This window comes from Lolium perenne, chromosome 4, assembly GCF_019359855.2.
Source record: "Lolium perenne isolate Kyuss_39 chromosome 4, Kyuss_2.0, whole genome shotgun sequence".
Classification (NCBI taxonomy): Eukaryota; Viridiplantae; Streptophyta; class Magnoliopsida; order Poales; family Poaceae; genus Lolium; species Lolium perenne.
In genome coordinates, this window is record NC_067247.2 from 385,716,559 (window position 1) to 385,739,040 (window position 22,482).

Below are 22,482 nucleotides of genomic sequence, written 5' to 3' on the forward strand. Positions count from 1 at the left end.
GGCATGATCCCCATCATCGTCGGTGTAGCGTCAAGGTCCATGACGCCGTCTTCATGGTTGTTCACCTCATGTAGCAACTATTACAAATACTACTCAACATGAAATTTAAAGACAACCATAAGGCTCCTGCCGGTTGCCACAATACAATAATGATCATCTCATACATACTCATCATCATATCATGGCCATATCACATCACCAAACCCTGCAAAAACAAGTTAGACGTCTCTAATTTGGGTTGCATATTTTACGTGGTTTAGGGTTTTCGAGAGAGATCTAATCTACCTACGAACATGAACCACAACGTTGATACTAATGTTGTCAATAGAAGAGTAAATTGAATCTTCACTATAGTAGGAGAGACAGACACCCGCAAAGCCTCTTATGCAATACAAGTTGCATGTCGAACGAGGAACAAGTCTCATGAACGCGGTCATGTAAAGTTAGTCCGAGCCGCTTCATCCCACTATGCCACAAAGATGCAAAGTACTCAAACTAAAAACAACAAGAGCATCAACGCCCACAAAACCATTGTGTTCTACTCGTGCAACCATCTATGCATAGACACGGCTCTGATACCACTGTAGGATAACGTTGCATAGAAAACAAAAATTTTCCTACCGCGAACACGCAATCCAAGCCAAGATGCAATCTAGAAGACGGTAGCAACGAGGGGTTTATCGAGTCTCACCCTTGAAGAGATTCCAAAGCCTACAAGAGGAGGCTCTTGTTGCTGCGGTAGACGTTCACTTGCCGCTTGCAAAAGCGCGTAGAAGATCTTGATCACGATCGGTTCCGGCGCCACGAACGGGCAGCACCTCCGTACTCGGTCACACGTTCGGTTGTTGATGAAGACGACGTCCACCTCCCCGTTCCAGCGGGCAGCGGAAGTAGTAGCTCCTCTTGAATCCGACAGCACGACGGCGTGGTGTCGGTGGTGGTGGAGAAGTCCGGCGGAGCTTCGCTAAGCGTGCGGGAAGTGGAGGAGCGGGGCGGCTAGGGTTTGGGGAGAGGGGGGCGCCGGCCACTATGGGGTGCGGCCACCTTGGTGGTGTTTGAGGTGGCCGGCCCCCTCCCCTTGGCCCTCATTATATAGGTGGAACCCCAAGAGTTGGTCTCCAAGTCTTCGAATAAGACCCGAACCAAAAACCTTCCATATGGAGGGGAAACCTAGCCAAGCTAGGACTCCCACTAGAGGTGGGAGTTCCACCTCCCATATGGGGGGGGGTGGCCGGCCCCCTAAGGGGGAGTCCACTTGGGACTCCTCCCCACTAGGGTTGGCCGGCCATGGAGGTGGAGTCCCATGTGGACTCCACCTTCCTTGGTGGTTTCTTCCGGACTTTTCTAGAACCTTCTAAAACCTTCCATAGAACCTTCCGCGACATTTTAATTCACATAAAATGACATCCTATATATGAATCTTATTCTCCGGACCATTCCGGAACTCCTCGTGATGTCCGGGATCTCATCCGGGACTCCGAACAAATATTCGAACTCCATTCCATATTCAAGTTCTACCATTTCAACATCCAACTTTAAGTGTGTCACCCTACGGTTCGCGAACTATGCGGACATGGTTGAGTACTCACTCTGACCAATAACCAATAGCGGGATCTGGAGATCCATAATGGCTCCCACATATTCAACGATGACTTTAGTGATCGAATGAACCATTCACATACGATACCAATTCCCTTTGTCACGCGATATTTTACTTGTCCGAGGTTTGATCATCGGTATCACTCTATACCTTGTTCAACCTCGTCTCCTGACAAGTACTCTTTACTCGTACCGTGGTATGTGGTCTCTTATGAACTCATTCATATGCTTGCAAGACATTAGACGACATTCCACCGAGAGGGCCCAGAGTATATCTATCCGTCATCAGGATGGACAAATCCCACTGTTGATCCATATGCCTCAACTCATACTTTCCAGATACTTAATCCCACCTTTATAACCACCCATTTACGCAGTGGCGTTTGGTGTAATCAAAGTACCTTTCCGGTATAAGTGATTTACATGATCTCATGGTCATAAGGACTAGGTAACTATGTATCGAAAGCTTATAGCAAATAACTTAATGACGAGATCTTATGCTACGCTTAATTGGGTGTGTCCATTACATCATTCATACAATGATATAACCTTGTTATTAATAACATCCAATGTTCATGATTATGAAACTAATCATCCATTAATCAACAAGCTAGTTTAAGAGGCATACTAGGGACTTCTTTGTTGTCTTATATATCACACATGTACTAATGTTTCGGTTAATACAATTATAGCATGATATATAAACATTTATCATAAACATAAAGATATAAATAATAACCACTTTATTATTGCCTCTAGGGCATATCTCCTTCAGTATGGGCTAGTTCTTGTGTTACACGTCAGGCTCCTAGGTTTCGATAGGTTTCGATTGCTATTCACGTCCTGTGTTTCATGGGCCTTCAGCTGAACCATACCAGATATGTTGATAGTGGGTACCCGATTGAGTATACCCACGTCATTAGCCCACGAATGTCTAGGGGAGTTGTAGACTCACGTAGAGACTTAGCAGTGCAGTCGGCATGTGCATAAGGTGATTCTCTAGGTCTGGAAGTTCATCAAGTCCATGCCGGGTTAACTTTATCATCGAGTGAAATCATCCATCTGGAAGTGCATCAAACCAGTGTTACGTAATCGATGGATGTACAAGGTGTAAGGTCATAGGGATGATAGCGTAACATGCCTGGAGTTCTTGATGGATCGTGAGCTTACTTCAGACTCGAGTCCCCGAACTCAAACCTAGTATTGGCTAGGGTAATTTGGCTCAAGTCGCTGATGTCTTATCGATCTAAGTTCCAGCTTATGAAACAGTACCCAACGCATCCATCGGGTTTTCAATCACACTGTGAGCACAAAAAATTATTGGCAGAGTACAGCGGACGCGATTCACATGCCGGTAGATTAGGTCCATGAGTCTTACCTTCATGTTGTTAACGTGGCATCCGGGTATGTTCTCACAGTGGATGCGACCTAGGCAGCCAAGGAGTTGTCGACTCCACACTCAACGGCTCAACGCTATAGAGGTTTGCGGTTGATGGGGATGCAAGAAGCCAAACATCAACGTTATGAACGAAATTAACGCGTCGGGCTAATTGTGCCATCATTTTTCTCTGATGCGTGACCAATGCTCCCAGTGGGAATAACCCTCGAGACTATGTGCGGGTACTTGTAACCGTGCATAGGCTCAAGTTGTAATATTACTCGAGGAAACTTTCGACTTATGGTCGCCGATTTCAAATTGATGCTTCGTATTCTTTTATTAGGTTTGTCACCAGCGCTCCTGATGGGAGTAACCCCGAAGCTGCGGTTGCTTGCGACCATTCATAGGCTCTTATTTATTTTTTTGAAACGGAGGCAAAAGCTTTGCCTCATCTATTAATTAAGAAGAAGATGCTCAGTTTTTAGGAGAAAACCGAGCGAAAACCTACAACAACAGGATCACCAAGAGGCAAGAGCACACCCACAAGAGAACAACAGCAGAAGAATGCGACCTCTAAACCAACTAGAACCAACAACCCAAGAGCACAACGTCGCTAACAAGACCCACACAACCCAAAAGGGTCCAATAATTAATCATCTGCTAAACTTTCCTTGTTACGGCTCTCTTCCTTCTTATCCTTCTAATAGATACCTTCTTGAGAGACTTCTCCACCTTCTTGATCATGTCCTCCGAGGCCTTACCCGCTAAGACGCAGGCAATTTCCTCGCCATATCCAGGGCTAGCCGCCTCCAAACCGGCGAGCAAGCCGCAAAGCTCTTTTGCAAAAAGAGCATCAGAGCTAGGCACCAACACGTCTCCACAATCCAATGAGGCGATGGACAGGCAAGGCTCCGGCTGCGGTGGTGAGGGTGTCGTAGCCACCTCCAAGGTCTCAGACGGGCACAACGCCAACGGAAGCACCACAGGAGAATCCCAACGCAACTCATGTAGCTCTGGCGTAATCTGCAACACCGGGGCCAAGAACTCGTCTGTGTCCTCTCTCACGGAGTCAACAGACACAACAGGCTGCGGCGACTGTGGCTGCCACGAGGCTCTTATTTATCATAATGTCAGAGGAGGTACTCGACTTAGGACATACATATGTCAAATGCCGTTGGAGGATTTAATAAAATATCTTGGGATTTCTATTTTCAGCCCTTGGATAACACTGGGAATCCCCGTGATAACAGAGTGAGCAACTCTCAACTGATCTCTGTGATGCCTTGCCTTAAGCGTCTATTGCTTCTTGATTGCCCAGAACTGAGAGGTCTCCCTGAGGACATGTACATGGTTGTTAACTTGAAGAGAATCCACATTGAAGGCGCACATGAGCTGCGAGAAGTTATCGACCTTCCTGCATTGTGTGGCTCAAGGTGAAGAACAATACATGTTTGAGGAAGATCTCCAACCTTGGTAAGTTGCAGGACTTGTTTGCGCAGGATTGCCCGGCACTGGATCAGGCAGAGAACTTATGCTCACTGAAACGCCTGTACATGGTTGACTGCCCACACGAGCAAGACTTCAGGGAGTGTCTCTCGGAAGAAGAGCAAGGCATCCTGGTCCATGTTGCAACTATTGGTGCAGATGGCCGCGATATCTTCCCAGATGAATCTCTCTATAATTAGGCAGGTCAGTGGGAGAAATAGCTTAGAAAAGGTTTACCTATTTTTACTGAGGTTCTTTTCAATATCTTGGAATCCACTTGATTTTGTTTCTTAAAAAGAACTTGAAATTACTAAAATTCTTAACAACCGAACTGAAACCAGTCGTTCTTACTATACAACAGGAGCGCCGGTTATTGAAAGATCATGGTAAGTTGATAAACATCGAAGATTTCAGGCGTGCACATGCTTAATAAGATCAGATGGGACGCCATCCCTGCTCTTCGCTTCGATTCCTCGGATAACTGCCCCGCTACAAGACTGGTTGTCTGATAACACCAACGACAAGGTTCAGTCTACAATGATTATTGCATTGCTTTGGAGTATAGGGAAAAGTCGCAATGTGACGTTTTTCCAAAACAATGAGGAGGAGCTCCATGTGATTCTACTTAGAGCTGCAAATGACATCAAACTTTGGTCTGCAAGGTTCAAGAATGAGTCTGAAAAGCTGGGGTGTTATGTGCTCCTATCTGGCTCTATCTATGTGATTTTCTTATTTTATTCTTTTTTACTATTCCATTCTGGTCGTTTGCTTCACCTTGTACAGTTTTTTTTTGTTAGCCTCAGAAAGTAATAAAAGTGGTTTACGCTGGCGCTTTTGTGTCCGCCGTAGATTCCTCAAAAAAATATCAGATGGGTCATAGGCACAGCCTTTGCCATCTGTGGATTCCAGGCGAGTACATCAGTTGGGCGGCCCGCAGAGAGCAAATTAACAGTAAAAACGGCATGAGAAACTTGAAGCTGATGCTAGCAAATAGCCATTGCTGATTTCCCCCCTTTAGCATGCTATTTTCGGAAGGACGATCGGTTGCATTTTAATTCCTTTGGCTCATTGGTTTTTGAATTGGTTGAGTAATACTTATAGTTGATGTTTCAATGTTGTCAATTTGAGGAATGTGAGTAATATAAAATGTCAGGAAAGGTTGAATAAAAGTTGATTAAACGTCAGGAATATGAGCTGCATCTTGTGTTGTGCTTGTCGAATGGCATGATTGACACATTCTGGTGTCTTGTGTATAAATTTGGATAAGAATACAGTTAAGCAGTTATCTCTGAGTTACCGACCATTTCTTAAAGATTCTCGGTTAAGCACAAGTAGTCAAATAGAGTGATGGGTTATTTCAGCAGTTAGTATAATTTCAGGATTTTTTTTGTTTCTTAGTTTTATTTTTTATTTTTTTGGTTCGTACTATCATTGGGGTGTTGCGTTGTTGCAGAGGCTGGGTGTAATTGGTATCTCTCGATATTAACATATTCCTTTTATCGAAAAAAGAATAATTTCGGGGTGGTATTTTATAAACAAGTTATAATATGAGCTGCACCAGAAATTGAGGGCTGCATATGGTAAGAACGACCGGAGAGGAGAAATGTTACATATTTTCCATTCTCGCAAATAAAGAAATAAGATTCACGATCCTTTTTGCAGGACATGGTGCATTGTACTATTTTTTTAGAGGACATGATACATCATCTCTTGTTAAAAAATGAAGTATATCATCGGTCTGACAGGCTTACAAAGATGAAATCTCATCAAGGAGGCCCATGCCGTTTGTAGCCTGTCGTGGCGGTAGGGTCGAGGTTGAATCGGAACCGAACTGGACTCTCGGAAGAAACCTGAACCTTCCCAACCTGAATCTAAGTATTTTTTCTGTCGACTCCGAAAGGAACACGAAAAGAAAGCACTGTTCGTCAAGGGAGCATGCGCTTTCCCTAATAAGATCCAAGCCAGCTTCTCCCCCGATGATCCCAAATTGCACAAGACCATCCGGTGATCAGGGTTTTACAGAGTACCGGTAGAGGAAAATCCCGGCAAGAACAGCCATGTCATCATCCAACAGGTCGCATCCGATTCTTCCGATGACAACCTTCCCGTCGCCTCTGGAGCAATGGACGAAGCTCTTCCAGGAGGCCGAGAGGCTACTCAGCGAGGTCGTGGAGAGGGTCGCCGAGAGGCAGTCCGTCCCGGCGTCGCTGCCGGTGGAGCTGCGGCAACGGACCGCGGAGATCAGGAGGAAGGTGTCCATCCTCCAGACCAAGATGGGCCTGATGCAGGAGGAGCTGTCCAAACTCTCAAGCAAGCAAAACATGTACACATTGCTTCGAATTGACCCTATTTCAGTTTTCCTTATTAGTTTTTTTTTTGCGAGAACAGTTTTCCTTATTAGTTTTTTTTTGCGAGAACAGTTTTCCTTATTAGTTATAGACTTATAGTACTCTACTAACTCAATTGCGTGTACCTAATGCAGAAGCTTGAAGGAGATGCGCAAGCTGGCGGAGAAGTTCACTGCCCTCGAGCTCAGGGTGAACAAGGTGGCTGCACCGTTCAGCATGAAGAACTCCTCCAACAGGTGAACTTATTTGCCAGCAGCACACCGGTTTATCTTGCAGTTTCTGCCAAGTTTCAACACCCAATATCAGCTCTGAATTTGTGTGACCGACGCTGAAGCAATGCGTGTTACCTCTTTCTGAACTTTCAGGAACGACCTGCTTGGACCGAGCGATAGCAGGGGCGCTACGGTGGTCGAGGTAAGCAGCTTGGCGAACATGGAGGACCGTGAGATCATCGAGTTGCAGAGGGACGTCATGAAACGTAGTGTTTCCTTTGACCCTTTGTCATGCATCCATATATACATCTTGCCCTGTGCATACTGAATTTTGGTTATGGTCCACAGAGCAAGACGAGAGTTTGGACAGGCTGGAGGAGACCGTACTCAGCACGAAGCACATCGCACTGGCGATCAACGAGGAACTAGACCTGCACACCAGGCTAATTGTAAGCATAGCCTAGTTGAAAGCTAGCACTCTAGCTTGGTTCCATAAAATTTGGAGTTAAACCTGCCCCTTAATTCAGAAGTTCTACTAGTGCTTAATTCTGAAACTTTTTTACATGAACTTTGCAGGACGATTTGGACGAGGGGGTCGAGGACACGAGCTACCAGCTTAATGTATAACATCTTCCTCGCACCTTTCATTCCCTTCATAAATAATGGCAACTACGGCATCCTTGCTTGTACAAATCTGGCACGATTCAGCTAACCCATTGTGTCATATGTGTGTGCAGCGCGCGCAGAGGAAGCTCAAGTCTCTGAATACACGGATGACGAAAGGAGGCTCATGCACGTGCGTCCTCTTGTCGGTCATTGCCGTTGTGATCTGCGTCGTCATGATCTGGGCTCTTATCGTGTTGTAGCGTCAGGGAAGGTCCATTAAATTTGCAATGTATAGGGCACAATTTTTCCATGTACAGTCCAAAAACTGGCATCGTTTGTACTAGGTCGCTCAAGTGTCAGTTAATCTCTGTGTACTGTGTATTTTCTGAAACTCGACTCAGTAAGTCAGTAGATGGTGGCTCACAGCAGGGCGAGCGAGCCGTTGATTCCGCAGGCTCGTGGTGGTTACTTGGAACCTTGTAGCAAAATCTGGAGCTCTGTCCTGGCCGTAGCATCGCAATTAGTTAACTAGTCAAACTAAGTACGTGTTGCAGTCTGATTCCGACCAAGCATATCTCTGTCAGTGGACGGCTGTCGCGCAGCACTACTCACATGGGCGCCGCGCCTAATTAGGCGTTTTTCAGCATACTCTGCAAGTATTATATTCCCCGTCGTGTAAACATGGACACTCGCAAGCAGTGTGACATCAGGGAATCGATATAACTGGAGCACATACAGTACAATGCACATTGCGACGTGCAATGATGCCTTTCTACTGCTAAGCCTAGCTCAATATGCGTAGCATGCCATGTGAGCAGCAGAGTTAGCAGTAGACATTTGTGCGCGCCCCGTATTTCCACAAGTGTAGTATATACCATGACATGCCTGACAAACCTACCTCGATCGCCACTGCCAAGGTGAGAGCTGTCACGAGTCTCCTGTTTTCAATCACAAATTCGCAAGGGACAAGCAGGTGCCTTGACCGATCCACAAGCAACTATCTTCACTTGTTTTCAATCCTTGCAGGCACGGAACAAAGTTTGAAAACTCCCCCTGTGAATCCCTTGGAAACCGAAGTGGAGCCAAAGAAAAACAAACACTTGCCGCGTAACCCCTGATTTGCCGGCCAAGTTGCGCGTACGGCTACACCCACTACTGGCTAATCCCGATGCCAATGCCTCAAAATCTTGGCCGTGTTTCTAGTTCTAGCTGCTCCACACCACATGGCTTCCCTGCTAACCTTGCCCACCCACTTCGTGTCACTCCGCCAGTGCCTAATTACAGGTTAATTACTAATGATTTTGTCTACAATGTGCGAGCTGGAGTACGTAGTAAGTACACGGCGGGGTAATCAGCCCTCTGCAGACCATCTTCTCCCTATAAATTTGACCGCACGGAGCGTGTGGACCTTGACGGAGTAGTCACTCACCTGGGGCCATGGCGTTGGTAATAGTAGGTACATTTGTCGTGGCGCTGTGCTTATGCGCTGGCGATGCGCAAGCTCAAGCGCAGCTCCAGGTAGGGTTCTACGCGCAGTCGTGCCCGCAGGCGGAGGTGATCGTGCGGGACGAGGTCGGCAGGGCCGTGAGCGCCAACGTCGGCCTCGCCGCCGGCCTCGTCCGGCTCCACTTTCACGACTGCTTCGTCCAGGTTTCTACCTTAGCTACTGCTCTGTTTCGCTATCACTGAACAAACAGGTTCAAGTTGCAATGCTGGCTTGTGCTCATGCTAAAATGTCAGTGCTGTACTGACGATTGCTTGAATAATTTGTCAGGGCTGCGACGCGTCGGTGCTGCTGGACTCGACGGCGAACAACACGGCGGAGAAGGACGCCATACCGAACAAGAGCCTGAGGGGGTTCGAGGTCATCGACGCCGCCAAGACGAGGCTGGAGGGCACGTGCGCGGGAACCGTCTCGTGCGCCGACATACTCGCATTCGCCGCCAGAGACAGCGTCGTCCTGGTACGTACGATACGTGCAGTGTATTTTGAGCCCTTGCTTGATCCATCACTCCATCGTCTCTTTCTGACATAGCATCAATGGCAGACCGGCGGTAGCCCCTACGCCGTCCCGGCCGGGCGGAGGGACGGCAACGTCTCGGCGGCGTCCGAGGCGCAGGCGAACCTGCCGCCTTTCACGGCAAGTGCGGCCCAGCTCACGGAAGCATTCGCCAAGAAGGGGCTCTCCCAGGAAGACATGGTCACGCTTTCAGGTACCACTAGCTACCTCGCCCACGCAAAAGCCCACAGACCAACCCACATCAGAAAACATTTTGGCGTCTCTTCTGAATGTATGTATGTACGTGCAGGCGCGCACACGATCGGGTTGTCGCACTGCAGCTCCTTCAGCGGGAGGCTGCAAGGGTACAACGCCACCACGGGCACGGGCCAGGACCCGTCCATGAGCGCGGCCACGGCGTCGGCGCTGGCGGCGCAGTGCGGGCGGAGCCCCGATGCGGCGGTGCCCATGGACGCCGGCAGCCCGGACGCGTTCGACACGGGGTACTTTCATGCCGTGCTGGCCAACCAGGGCGTCCTCGCCTCCGACCAGACACTCACGTCCGACAACGTCACGGCCGCGCTCGTCGTGGAGAACGCCTACAACACATACCTGTTCGTCACCCGGTTCGGCGAGGCCATGGTCAGGATGGGCGGCATCAAGGGGCTCACCGGCGGCGACGGTCAGATACGCACCAACTGCAGGGTCCTAAACTGAACACCGTGCGTACGTCGTCCTCGAAATCCTTCTTTTTGGCTACACTGTCTTTGCAAATGTAAAAGGCAATGCAATTATATATCGATTTTGGACTCTTGTAAAGCTTGCGCGTGAGCTGTCTCATGAAGTACGTAGATCTTCCTTTTCTCTCTGAAATGACCATCCAAAAACTGCACCAGCTTTGCTGTAAAGCATGCATGACTGATTGATCGCGCGTATACGCTTTTGTCATGTGTCGACCAAACCTGGGAGCAACCAATTGACAAACAATTCTAGTTTGAGTTTTTCTCCTTAAAGTTGATGCAGAAATAAAGAGGACGACAATGCAACAAAAGAAGGCAACCTTTGCAACGGAGCCAACAAAACGACTAGTGCTTGCCCAGAGTACAAGACATGGCTAAGAAAGAAGCTACCGGATGAAGCTAATGATCTTTTGTCCTTTGCACAAGGATGAATGATTTCCTTAATTCATATTACCAACGGGTAGTATCTTGAGTGGTTGTTGTCATCGGCTCTTGTATCCACTGAGCTAGTATCTGTTTTTTTTTCTGTCTATATTTAGTTCAATATTACTTTTACTACTATATGATGACCCGGTTGTGCATTTCGTTATCCGTCATGCTTGACTGGGCTATGTTTCTCGATGAGTAATGTGAGAATGCATATAAATGCCATATATATACATATATGATGACTTACCCATAAAAAGGACAAGGGGATTACTAGAAGAACCTGCCCGGCTGCCCCTATCCTATCGAGAAAGGACTTGAGCAGTTTTGTAAAGCTTTATGCGGTATCTGAGATTTTTAACTTATAAGACAAATTTTCCTGTGGTCAGTATCATCTATGAGCAACATCATACTTATAAGAAGCAACATTATACTCGTATATAAAACAAATTTCGAAGTACACAAATACATGTAGATATAAACCAGAAGGATGAGGACACATTTAATTTTCGTGGTGTGGATAGCGGATGGTGAAACCGACCGCTAGAGACATGCATTGAATAAAGTTCCTCTCTCTTCTAGGTCTCTATTCCTACCCACTGGTAAAGCTCAACTGATGATTGTGCAATATTACTAATCAGTACCCTTTCTTTTTAAGTAGATTACTAATCAGTACTTTTTTTCATCCACTTACCAAATGAACCAAGAATAAATTTTAGTAACGATCATGTAAATAACTATGATTGTGCAATATTATTAAAACGTCTCCTACGCACAAATGTATCATTTATCAAAATTATTTTATTCAACTTTTTTAGGTAGTACTTATTGTTCAAAGTTTTCTTTGCTTCGTATTATGGGCCAGCTAAACCTACAGATTCTCCTTTTTGGAAGGGGCTTATGCGGGTTAAACCGGATTTTTTTAAGAGAGGGAAGTTCAAAGTTGGTAATGGGATGACGGTGCGGTTTTGGGAGGACACTTGGCTGGACGCATACCCTTTATCTTACAGTATCCATCGTTATATAATATTGTCCAACGGAAAAATGAGTTGGTTTCTTCGGTTTTGGCTCACTCACCGCTGAATATTGGTTTTAGAAGAACTTTCAATGAATACAAATATAATTTGTGGTTACACTTGTGTCAGCGGCTTATGTCTATTCAGTTATCCAATGAAACAGACGCTTTTGTTTGGAACCTAAATGAATCTGGGTTATTCTCTGTCAAATCAGTGTACCTTGATATGATGAATGGACATACTAGATTTTTGCGGAAATACCTTTGGAAGATTAAGGTTCCTCTAAAGATAAAATTTTCATGTGGTTTCTAAGTAATAGGGTTTTACTTACTAAGGATAATTTGATGAAGAGAAAATGGACAGGAAGTCAAAAATGTTGTTTTTGTAACAATAATGAAACTGTTGACCATCTGTTTCTTCATTGTCCTTTTGCCAAAATTGTCTGGAGAATGATTTTCTTTACATATAATATTCCACCTCCCTCTAATGTCACTAATATGTTTGGTAATTGACTAAACGGAGTGAGTAAGAGGGACAAAGCTTATATTCGAATTGGTGTTTCGGCAATTTGTTGGTCGATTTGGACTAGCCGGAATGATATCATCTTTAATAAACAAAGGGGCACAAATTTTTTGCAGGTTATTCTTCGTGCGGCGCATTGGCTACAACTATGGGCATATCTTCTCCCGTGAGACCAGCGGGATATTATGGTTACTGGATGCAACCGGCTCCTGGAGGTCACTCAAGACTGCTATTTCCAGGCTACTGGATGGTGTCACATTAGCAGGATTCTAGACGGATAGTTTTGGTCTTATATTCGTCTGCAGATATTTTGATCCGTTTTGTTTTAGTGATCTTTGTTTACTAGACATGTTCTTTGTAATAAGCACTTGACTTTAACGTTTATTTTATTAATAAAGGGCTGTGTGCATCGATTGATGCAGAGGCCGGGGCCATGCTCCCATATCTAAAAAAGTATTATGGGCCAGTTTAACTTACAACATCATTGGTGGTCTATGGCTAGAAATTGATTTTTGTAAATTGCAAGGAATGGTGGTGGACTGGTGGTCTTACTAACCACACGATAGTGAGGAACAACATTTACATATACCACAAAAGGCTGTGTTTTACTGAGCGAAAAGTTTGTATGAGAGGACACACACTCAAACATGCACGAACACACAAATACATGCATATGCACGCGCGCACACATACACATCATGTCTCTACACTAAAGTTTATCTTCGTCATTCCTAAGATCTCTCATGATTGGCAGCTGATTGGTTTCTTACATGAGAATTGTGGGCACCCTATTTTTAGTTTAAATTTATGTGGGTGTAATCGCCCCTATTTATATTATAATATTATTACAAAACCGTTGGATTATTATCACGGGATACAGTTTACACCCAATAGTGCAACCACATGAAAATCGGTACAAATATCTCTTTTTATATATTTATGCAAGATTCTCCAATTCGTAGAAATTTGTTCGCTTCATAAATTTTGTAGAAACTACTCCGAAGAGCATCTCTAACAGATGATGGGTGACGAAGTAGTCGGCTTCCTGGAGCGGGGTCGAGGGAAATCCTCACGCAGAGGAGAGATAGCCGATGATGGCGCGTGATGCACACGTCCGTTGGGAACCCCAAGAGGAAGGTGTGATGCGCACAGCAGCAAGTTTTTCCCTCAGTAAGAAACCAAGGTTATCGAACCAGTAGGAGATGAAGGCCACATGAAGGTTGTTGGTGAAGGATTGTAGTGCGGCGCAACACCAGGGATTCCGGCGCCAACATGGAACCTGCACAACACAACCAAAATACATTGCCCCAACTTAACAGTGAGGTTGTCAATCTCACCGGCTTGCTGTAAACAAAGGATTGAACGTATGGTGTGGAGAATGATGTTTGTTTGCAAAGAACAACAGAGAACAATGATTGCAGTAGGTTGTATTTCAGATGTAAAAGAATGGACCGGGGTCCACAGTTCACTAGTGGTGTCTCTCCAATAAGATAAGTAGCATGTTGGGTGAACAAATTACAGTTGGACAATTGACAAATAGAGAGGGCATAACAATGCACATACATATCATGATCACTACTATGAGTTTTACTTAGGGCATTACGACAAAGAACATAGACCGCTATCCAGCATGCATCTATGCCTAAAAAGTCCACCTTCGGGTTAGCATCCGCACCCCTTCCAGTATTAAGTTGCAAACAACAGACAATTGCATTAAGTACTGTGCGTAATGTAAACAATACAAATATCATTAGACAAAGCATTGATGTTTTATCCCTAGTGGCAACAACACATCCACAACCTTAGAACTTTCTGTCACTGTCCCAGATTCAATGGAGGCATGAACCCACTATCGAGCATAAATACTCCCTCTTGGAGTTACAAGTATCAACTTGGACAGAGCCTCTACTAGCAACGGAGAGCATGCAAGATCATAAACAACACATATATGATAGATCGATAATCAACTTGACATAGTATTCCATATTCATCGGATCCCAACAAACACAACATGTAGCATTTAAAATAGATGATCTTGATCATGATAGGCAGCTCACAAGATCTAAACATGATAGTACAAGAGGAGAAGACAACCATCTAGCTACTGCTAAGGACCCATAGTCCAAGGATGAACTACTCACGCATCAGTCCGGAGGCGGGCATGGTGATGTAGAGCCCTCCGGTGATGATTCTCCTCTCCGGCAGGGTGCCGGAGGCGATCTTCAGAACCCCCGAGATGGGATTGACGACGACGCCGTCTCTGGAACTTTTCTCGTATCGTGGCTCTCCGTACTAGGGTTTTCGCGATGGAAGGATTATATAGGCGAAGGGGCAGAGTCGGGGGACGCTCGAGGGGCCCACCCCATAAGGCGGCGCGGCCAGGGGTGGGGCCGCGCCCCCTATGGTGTGGCCGCCTCGTCGCCCCGCTTCGTCTCCTCTTCGGTGTTCTGGAAGGCTCCGTGGAAAATAAGACCGTGGGCTTTTGTTTCGTCCAATTCCGAGAATATTTCCTGTGTAGGATTTCAGAAACAAAAAACAGCAGAAAACAGGAATTGGCGCTTCGACATCTTGTTAATAGGTTAGTGCCGGAAAATGCATCAAAATGATATAAAGTGTATATAAAACATGTGAGTATTGTCATAAAACTAGCATGTAACATAAGAAATTATAGATACGTTTGAGACGTATCAAGCATCCCCAAGCTTAGTTCCTACTCGCCCTCGAGTAGGTAAACGATAACAAGGATAATTTCTGAAGTGACATGCTACTATCATAATCTTGATCAATACTATTGTAAAGCATATGAGACGAATGAAGTGATTCAAATCAATGGTAAAGATAATGACTAAACAACTGAATCATATAGCAAAGACTTTTCATGAATAATACTTTCAAGACAAGCATCAACAAGTCTTGCATAAGAGTTAACTCATAAAGCAATAGATTCTTAATAGAAGGTTTTGAAGCAACACAAAGGAAGATTAAGTTTCAGCAGTTGCTTTCAACTTTCAACATGTATATCTCATGGATAATTGTCAACACAAAGTAATATGATGAATGGAAATAAGCAAGTATGTAAGAATCAATGCACACAGTTAAGACAAGTGTTTGTTTCTAAGATAGAAAGAAGTAGGTAAACTGACTCAACATAAAGTAAAAGAAAGGCCCTTCGCAGAGGGAAGCAGGGATTACTCATGTGCTAGAGATTTTTATTTTGAAAACATGGAAACAATTTTGTCAACGGTAGTATAATTCATATGTGCTATGCATAAAACCTCCTATAAGTTGCAAGCCTCATGCATCGAATACTAATAGTGCTCGCACCTTGTCCTAATTAGCTCGGATTTCCATGGATTATCATTGCATTACATATGTTTCAACCAAGTGTCACAAAGGGGGACCTCTATGCCACCTGTACAAAGGTCCAAGGAGATAGATCACATTTGCTCTCTCAATTTTGATAGATCTCAACTTGAGGACATCCATACCGGGACAACATAGAAAACAGATAATGGACTCCTCTTTTATGCTTTAAGCATTCAACAACAGATAATATTCTCATAAGAGATTTGAGGATTAATGTCCAAGCTGAAACTTCCACCATGATACAGCGCGTATCGTGGGAGTCCAACCCTAGAAACTTGAGTCAACACTGTTGTAACATATTATACTAGGTATAGGTCCCCGTGTTTCTTAGGGTTGTACCTGTAATTGTACATGTGACTGTCTATATATACATGAGCAGCCGGCACTATTGTTGCTGTGCAATCTCCAATAACTCTTCTACATGGTATCAGAGACCCTCTGGTCCTGACCTAGCCGCCGCCCCCTCCCTACCCTGGGCACCGCCGGCCACCCCCCCTAGCCGCCGCCCCTCCCTCCTCGAGCGCCGCCGGCTTCCTCTCCCCAGCCACCGCCTCCTCCCCACCCAGGCGCCGCCGGCCATCCCCCCTCCCTAGCCGCCGCCCCCTCCCTACCCCGGGCGCCACCAGCCTCTCTCCCTAGCCGCCGCCTCCCATCATCCTCATCGCTTCCGCCATGGCCGGTTTCTCCTCCTCCGACCGCTCCCACCTCTTCGTCGGCCCCTCAGTCACTGTCATCCGCGGTGCCCAGGCACCCGCGCCTCGCGCCCCCGCCCCCGCGCCTCCCCCCACGGGCTTCCACTCAGCCGGTCACCAGGCTGGTCAGACCGGGCCGTGGACCGGCCCATCCGATCACCAGGCCGGTCAGACCAGGCCGTGGACCGGCCCCGCCGGCGCCCAGGCCGGTCCAACCGGCTCCTGGACCGGGTAGGTCGCTGCCCCTGGCGGTGGTGCCGCACCCGCGCCTCGTCCACCTCAGCACACCGCCCCTCCGCCATGGATCACTGGTCACAATCCGTGGAGCGGGGTCGTTCATGCCTACTCCATGCCCTTGTCGCGCGCCCCCTACCCGGGCTTCATGGTACCGCGTCCGGCCACCCACCAGGCTTTCTACGCGGCGCCCCAGCCCGCCCCGGTCTATGTTGCCCCCCGAGCTCGGCCTCGTGGGACCCCGCCCTCCAGAGCGTCCCCTCCGCTGGGGCTGGCGACTGGTTCATGGACACCGGCGCCTCCGCGCATATGGCTGCGCACCCCGGTAACCTCTCTTCTTCTACACCCGCCGCCACTTCCTCTCGCATCATCGTTGGCAACGGTCATGCTCTCCCCATTACTCACACCGGTTCCATCTCTTTTCCTTCCACTTCCACTCCCCCCTCTCTCTACATAACGTTCTTGTTTCCCCTGACTTGATTAAAAATCTTGTTTCCGTTAAATCTTTCTGTCGTGATAATCCTGTGACTGTGGAATTTGACGCCTTTGGTTTCTCTGTCAAGGATGGTCGTACTCGGATGCTCCTCCACCGATGTGACAGCCCCGGTGATCTGTACCTTGTTGGTTCGGCCTCCACCACCGCCAGCAGCCCACTCGCCCTTTCCACCGGTGTCGATCTCTGGCACGCTCGCCTCGGCCATCCTAGCACCGCCGCTCTGCGTCAAATATTGCAAGGCTTCTCCTTTACTTGCAATAAAACGGATGCCCACTCTTGTGAAGCATGTCGTCTAGGCAAACATGTTCACCTCCCATTTAGTTCTTCCTCCATAGTCGCGTCTTTTCTGTTTCAGCTTATTCATAGTGATGTTTGGACCTCGCCTGTTCCGAGTAATTCTGGTTATAACTACTCCCTCTGTTCCATTCTATAGTGCCTATTGTTTTTTGGCACGGAAATTAGCGCAAGAGTATTTTTTACACAAGACCCCTTGATGAACGATTTAAGATCAACGTAAAATTTGGTAAATCCATATCTTTCTAACTTACCATAATAATTTTTGGGAGCTGAACGATTTGGGAGCTGAACGGGGAGGGGTAACTGAAAAAAAGCTAAGCTACAACCTTATATTCTGAAAAAAATGCCGAAAATCTATAAGCACTATATAAAGGAACGGAGGGAGTATTATCTAGTACTTCTTGATGATTACTCGCATTTTGTATGGACTTTTCCCCTTCGTCGTAAATCCGATGTTGCCGCCACCCTCACCGCCTTATTCGCCTTCGTTTCCACTCAGTTCGGTCGCCCCATCCACGCCTTACAAACCGACAACGGCAAAGAGTTCGACAACATCACCATTCGCTCACTTCTCGCCGCTGATGTCTACGCACACTTCTATTCCTGTAGACAGTGTTGGGCCTCCAAGAGTAGAGGTTTGTAGAACAGCAGCAAGTTTCCCTTAAGTGAATCACCCAAGGTTTATCGAACTCAGGGAGGTAGAGGTCAAAGATATCCCTCTCAAGCAACCCTGCAATTAAGATACAAGAAGTCTCTTGTGTCCCCAACACACCTAATACACTTGTCAGATGTATAGGTGCACTAGTTCGGTGAAGAGATAGTGAAATACAAGTAATATGGATGATTATAAGTAGTAATTGCAATCTGAAATAAAAATGGCAGCAAGCGAACATGTAGCAGAACTTGTTGGAAACGGTGTTTCAATGCTTAGAAACAAGGCCTAGGGATCATACTTTCACTAGTGGACACTCTCAACAATGATCACATAACTGAATAAATAAATACTACTCTCAAACAATCTCTTGTTGGATAACAAACACCATTCATTGTGTAGGGCTGCAAAAGCACACCTCAAGCCGGAGTAAACAAGCTCCACAACGTCATAAAGGAATCACACACGATGCGCACACTGTCACCATCACACCGTGGAGAGTGACTCCGGAGTTCATATTAAAGTAACCTCTAGAGTGCATAATAGACAAGAGTAACATCTACATATTCAACTAGATTACTAAACTCATGATCACATAAAGATCACACCATGGTAGAGAGAGATGAACCACATAGCTACCGGTAGAGCCCTCAGCCTCGGGGGAGAACTACTCCCTCCTTATCATGGGAGACAACAACGGCGATGAAGATGGCGATGGAGTCGATGGAGATGGATTCCGGGGGCACTTCCCCGTCCCGGTGGCGTGTCGGAACAGAGACTTCTGTCCCCCAAACTTGGCTTCGCGATGGCGGCGGCTATGTAACTTTTCATGGAGGAAGACCGATATATTTAGGGTTTTCGCATCTGGGAGAATATATAGGCGGAAGGGCGGCCTCGGAGGGGCCCCAGGGTGCCCTCCCCACCTGGTGGCGCGGCCAGGGGTGGGCCCGCTCCATGGTATGTTGTGGGGGCCCCTTGGCCCCCCTCTGGCCCTTCTCTGGCTCTCTGGGTCCATCTCGGCAAAATATTGACTTCTGTCTTCGTGGGGTCCGATTCCGAGAATATTTCCTGTGTAGAATTTTTGAAACCAAAAACAGCAGAAAACAGGAACTGGCACTTCGGCATCTTGTTAATAGGTTAGTCCCGAAAAATGCATAAAAATGATATAAAGTGTATATAAAACATGTAGCAATTGGTATAATATAAGCATGGAACATCAGAAATTATAGATACGTTGGAGACGTATCAAGCATCCACAGGCTTAGTTCCTACTCGCCCTCGAGTAGGTAAACGATAAAAAGAATAATTTCTGAAGTGACATGCTACCAACATAATCTTGATCAAAGCAATTGTCTTTAGTTTGCTAACAAAAACATAATGACTAAACAACTGAATCATATAGCAAAAACTTTTCATGAATAGTACTTTCAAGACAAGCATCAAAAAGACTTGCATAAGAGTTAACTCATAAAGCAATAGATTCTTAATAGAAGGTTTTGAAGCAACACAAAAGAAGATTTAAGTTTCAGCAGTTGCTTTCAACTTTCAACATGTATATCTCATGGATAATTGTCAACACAAAGTAATATGATGAGTGCAACAAGCAAGAATGTAAGAATCAATGCACACAGTTGACACAAGTGTTTGCTTCTAAGATAGAAGGAAGTAGGTAAACTGACTCAACATAAAGTAAAAGAAAGGCCCTTCGCAGAGGGAAGCAGGGATTAAATCATGTGCTAGAGCTTTTCAAGTTTTGAAATCATATAGAGAGCATAAAAGTAAAGTTTTGAGAGGTGTTTGTTGTTGTCAACGAATGGTAGTGGGCACTCTAACCCCCTTGTCAAACAGACTTTCAAAGAGCGGCTCCCATGAAGGACGTTATCTCTACCAGCAAGGTAGGTCATCCCTCTTCTCTTTTGTTTACACATGTACTTTAGTTTTATTTATAGATGACACTCCTCCCAACCTTTTGCTTTCACAAGCCATGGCTAACCGAATCCTCGGGTGCCTTCCAACATTTCACATACCATGGAGGAGTGTCTATTTGCAAAATTAAGTTGCTTACTGATGAATCAGGGCAAAACATGTGAAGAGAATTATTAATGAAAGTTAATTAATTGGGGTTGGGAACCCCGTTGCTAGCTCTTTTTGCAAAATTATTGGATAAGCGGATGTGCCACTAGTCCATTGGTGAAAGTCTGCCCAACAAGATTGAAAGATAAAACACCACATACTTCCTCATGAGCTATAAAACATTGACACAAATAAGAGATAATAAATTTTGAATGGTTTAAAGGTAGCACATGAAGTATTTACTTGGAATGGCAGAAAAATACCACATAGTAGGTAGTTATGGTGGACACAAATGGCATAGGTTTTGGCTCAAGCTTTTGGATGCACGAGAAGCATTTCCTCTCAGTACAAGGCTTTGGCTAGCAAGATTGTTTGAAGCAAACACAAGTATGAACCAGTACAGCAAAACTTACATAAGAACATATAGCAAGCATTATAAGACTCTACACTGTCTTCCTTGTTGCTCAAACACTTTTACCAGAAAATATCTAGACCTTAGAGAGACCAATCATGCAAACCAAATTTCAACAAGCTCTACGGTAGTTCTCCACTAATAGGTTTAAACTACATGATGCAAGAGTTTAAACATGATCTACTTGAGAACTCAAAACAATTGCCAAGTATCAAATTATTCAAGACAATATGCCAATTACCACATGAAGCATTTTCTGTTTCCAACCAAATAGCAATAAATACAGTGGCTTTCAGCTTTTGCTATGAACATTAAAAGTTAAAGCGAAGAACACCAGTGTTCAAATGAAAAAGCGGAGCGTGTCTCTCTCCCACACAAGCATGTTAGGATCCGATTTATTCAGATAATGAAAATAACAAAACGAAAATAAAAGCACATAGACGCTCCAAGTAAAGCACATAAGATGTGACGGAATTGAAATATAGTTTCACTAGAGGTGACCTGATAAGTTGTTGATGAAGAAGGGGATGCCTTGGGCATCCCCAAGCTTAGACGCTTGAGTCTTCTCGAAATATGCAGGGATGAACCAGTGGGCATTCCAAGCTTAGACTTTTCACTTTTCTTGATCATATTATATCATCCTCCTCTCTTGATCCTTGAAAACTTCGTTCACACCAAACTCAAAGCAATCTCATTAGAGGGTTAGTGCATAATCAAAAATTCACATGTTCAGCAAGGACACAATCATTCCCAACACTTCTGAACATTACCCAAGGCTACTAAAATTTAATGGAGCAAAGAAATCCACTCAAACACAGTAAAAGAGGCAATGCGAAATAAAAGGCAGAATCTGTCAAAACAGAACAGTACGTAAAGACGAATTTTTTAGAGGCACTTAACATGCACAGATGGAAAAGCTCCGGTTGAATGAAAGTTGTGTACATATCTGAGGATTACTCATGAAGTTTTTCAAGATTTTTAGATTTTTCTACAGAGATAAAAACTCAAATTCGTGACAGCTAAAAATCTGTTTCTGCACAGAAATCCAAATCTAGTATCAACTTTCTATCAAAGACTTTAGTTGGCACAAAAACGAAATAAACATGATAAAGAGAGGTTGCTACAGTAGTAACAACTTCCAATACACAACAAAGCAGTAGCAAAATAAAAACATGGGTTATCTCCCAAGAAGTGCTTTCTTTATAGTCATTAAGATGGGCTCAGTAATTTTAATGATGCTCTCGCAAGAAATAAGAGTTGAAGCAAAAGAGAGCATCAAAAGAAAATAAGAAACACTTTTAAGTCTAGCCTACTTCCTATGAAAAGGAATCTTGTAAATAAATAAGTCATATAAGCATAATGCAATAAGCATAGGAAAACAAGACAAGCGCAACTTCAAGATTTTCAGCGAAAAGAGAGGTGTTTTAGTAACATGAAAATCCCTACAACCATATTGTCCTCTCTCATAAAGATTTTCAGTAGCATCATGAACAAAATCAACAATATAACTATCACATGAAACATTCTTATCATGAGCTACATGCATAAAATTATTATTACTCTCCACATAAGCATAATCAATTTTATAGTAATAGTGGGAGTAAAACTATCACAACCATCATTGTAATCATCATAAATTGCAGGCATGGTATAATCATAATAAACTTTATCCTCCATAATAGGTGGCACCAAAATACCACTATCATTATAATCATCTAAAATGGGAGGCAAAGTATCATCAAAGAAAATTTTCTCCTCAAAACTTAGGGGACTAAAAATATCACAACCAGCTTCCCCAAGCTTAGACTTTTCCATAGCATTAAAAATAATAGTGTTCAAAGAATTCATGCTAAAAACATTGCTACAACTATTTTGCAAACAAAGTTCCATGGGTTTTTTAATTCTCTCTTCAAACACCTCATGTCCTAA

General features: G+C 44.9%; 2 protein-coding genes across 2 annotated transcripts; both read left to right on the top strand.

Moving 5' to 3' along the window:
- The first annotated feature begins 6,519 nt into the window (after positions 1–6,519).
- On the top strand, positions 6,520–7,965 carry LOC127348129 (syntaxin-52-like). The gene is made up of 6 exons (XM_051374222.2): positions 6,520–6,785; positions 6,945–7,046; positions 7,176–7,288; positions 7,371–7,471; positions 7,599–7,643; positions 7,760–7,965. Exons 1-6 carry the CDS (start codon positions 6,520–6,522, stop codon positions 7,886–7,888), a joined length of 756 nt encoding a protein of 251 aa, XP_051230182.1. The 3' UTR covers positions 7,889–7,965.
- A 1,056-nt stretch (positions 7,966–9,021) lies between these two features.
- Positions 9,022–10,777, top strand: LOC127297314 (peroxidase 5-like). The gene is made up of 4 exons (XM_051327611.2): positions 9,022–9,278; positions 9,403–9,591; positions 9,676–9,841; positions 9,938–10,777. The coding sequence occupies exons 1-4, from the start codon at positions 9,066–9,068 to the stop codon at positions 10,342–10,344; spliced, it is 975 nt and encodes a 324-aa protein (XP_051183571.1). The 5' UTR covers positions 9,022–9,065; the 3' UTR covers positions 10,345–10,777.
- The last annotated feature ends 11,705 nt before the right edge of the window (positions 10,778–22,482 follow it).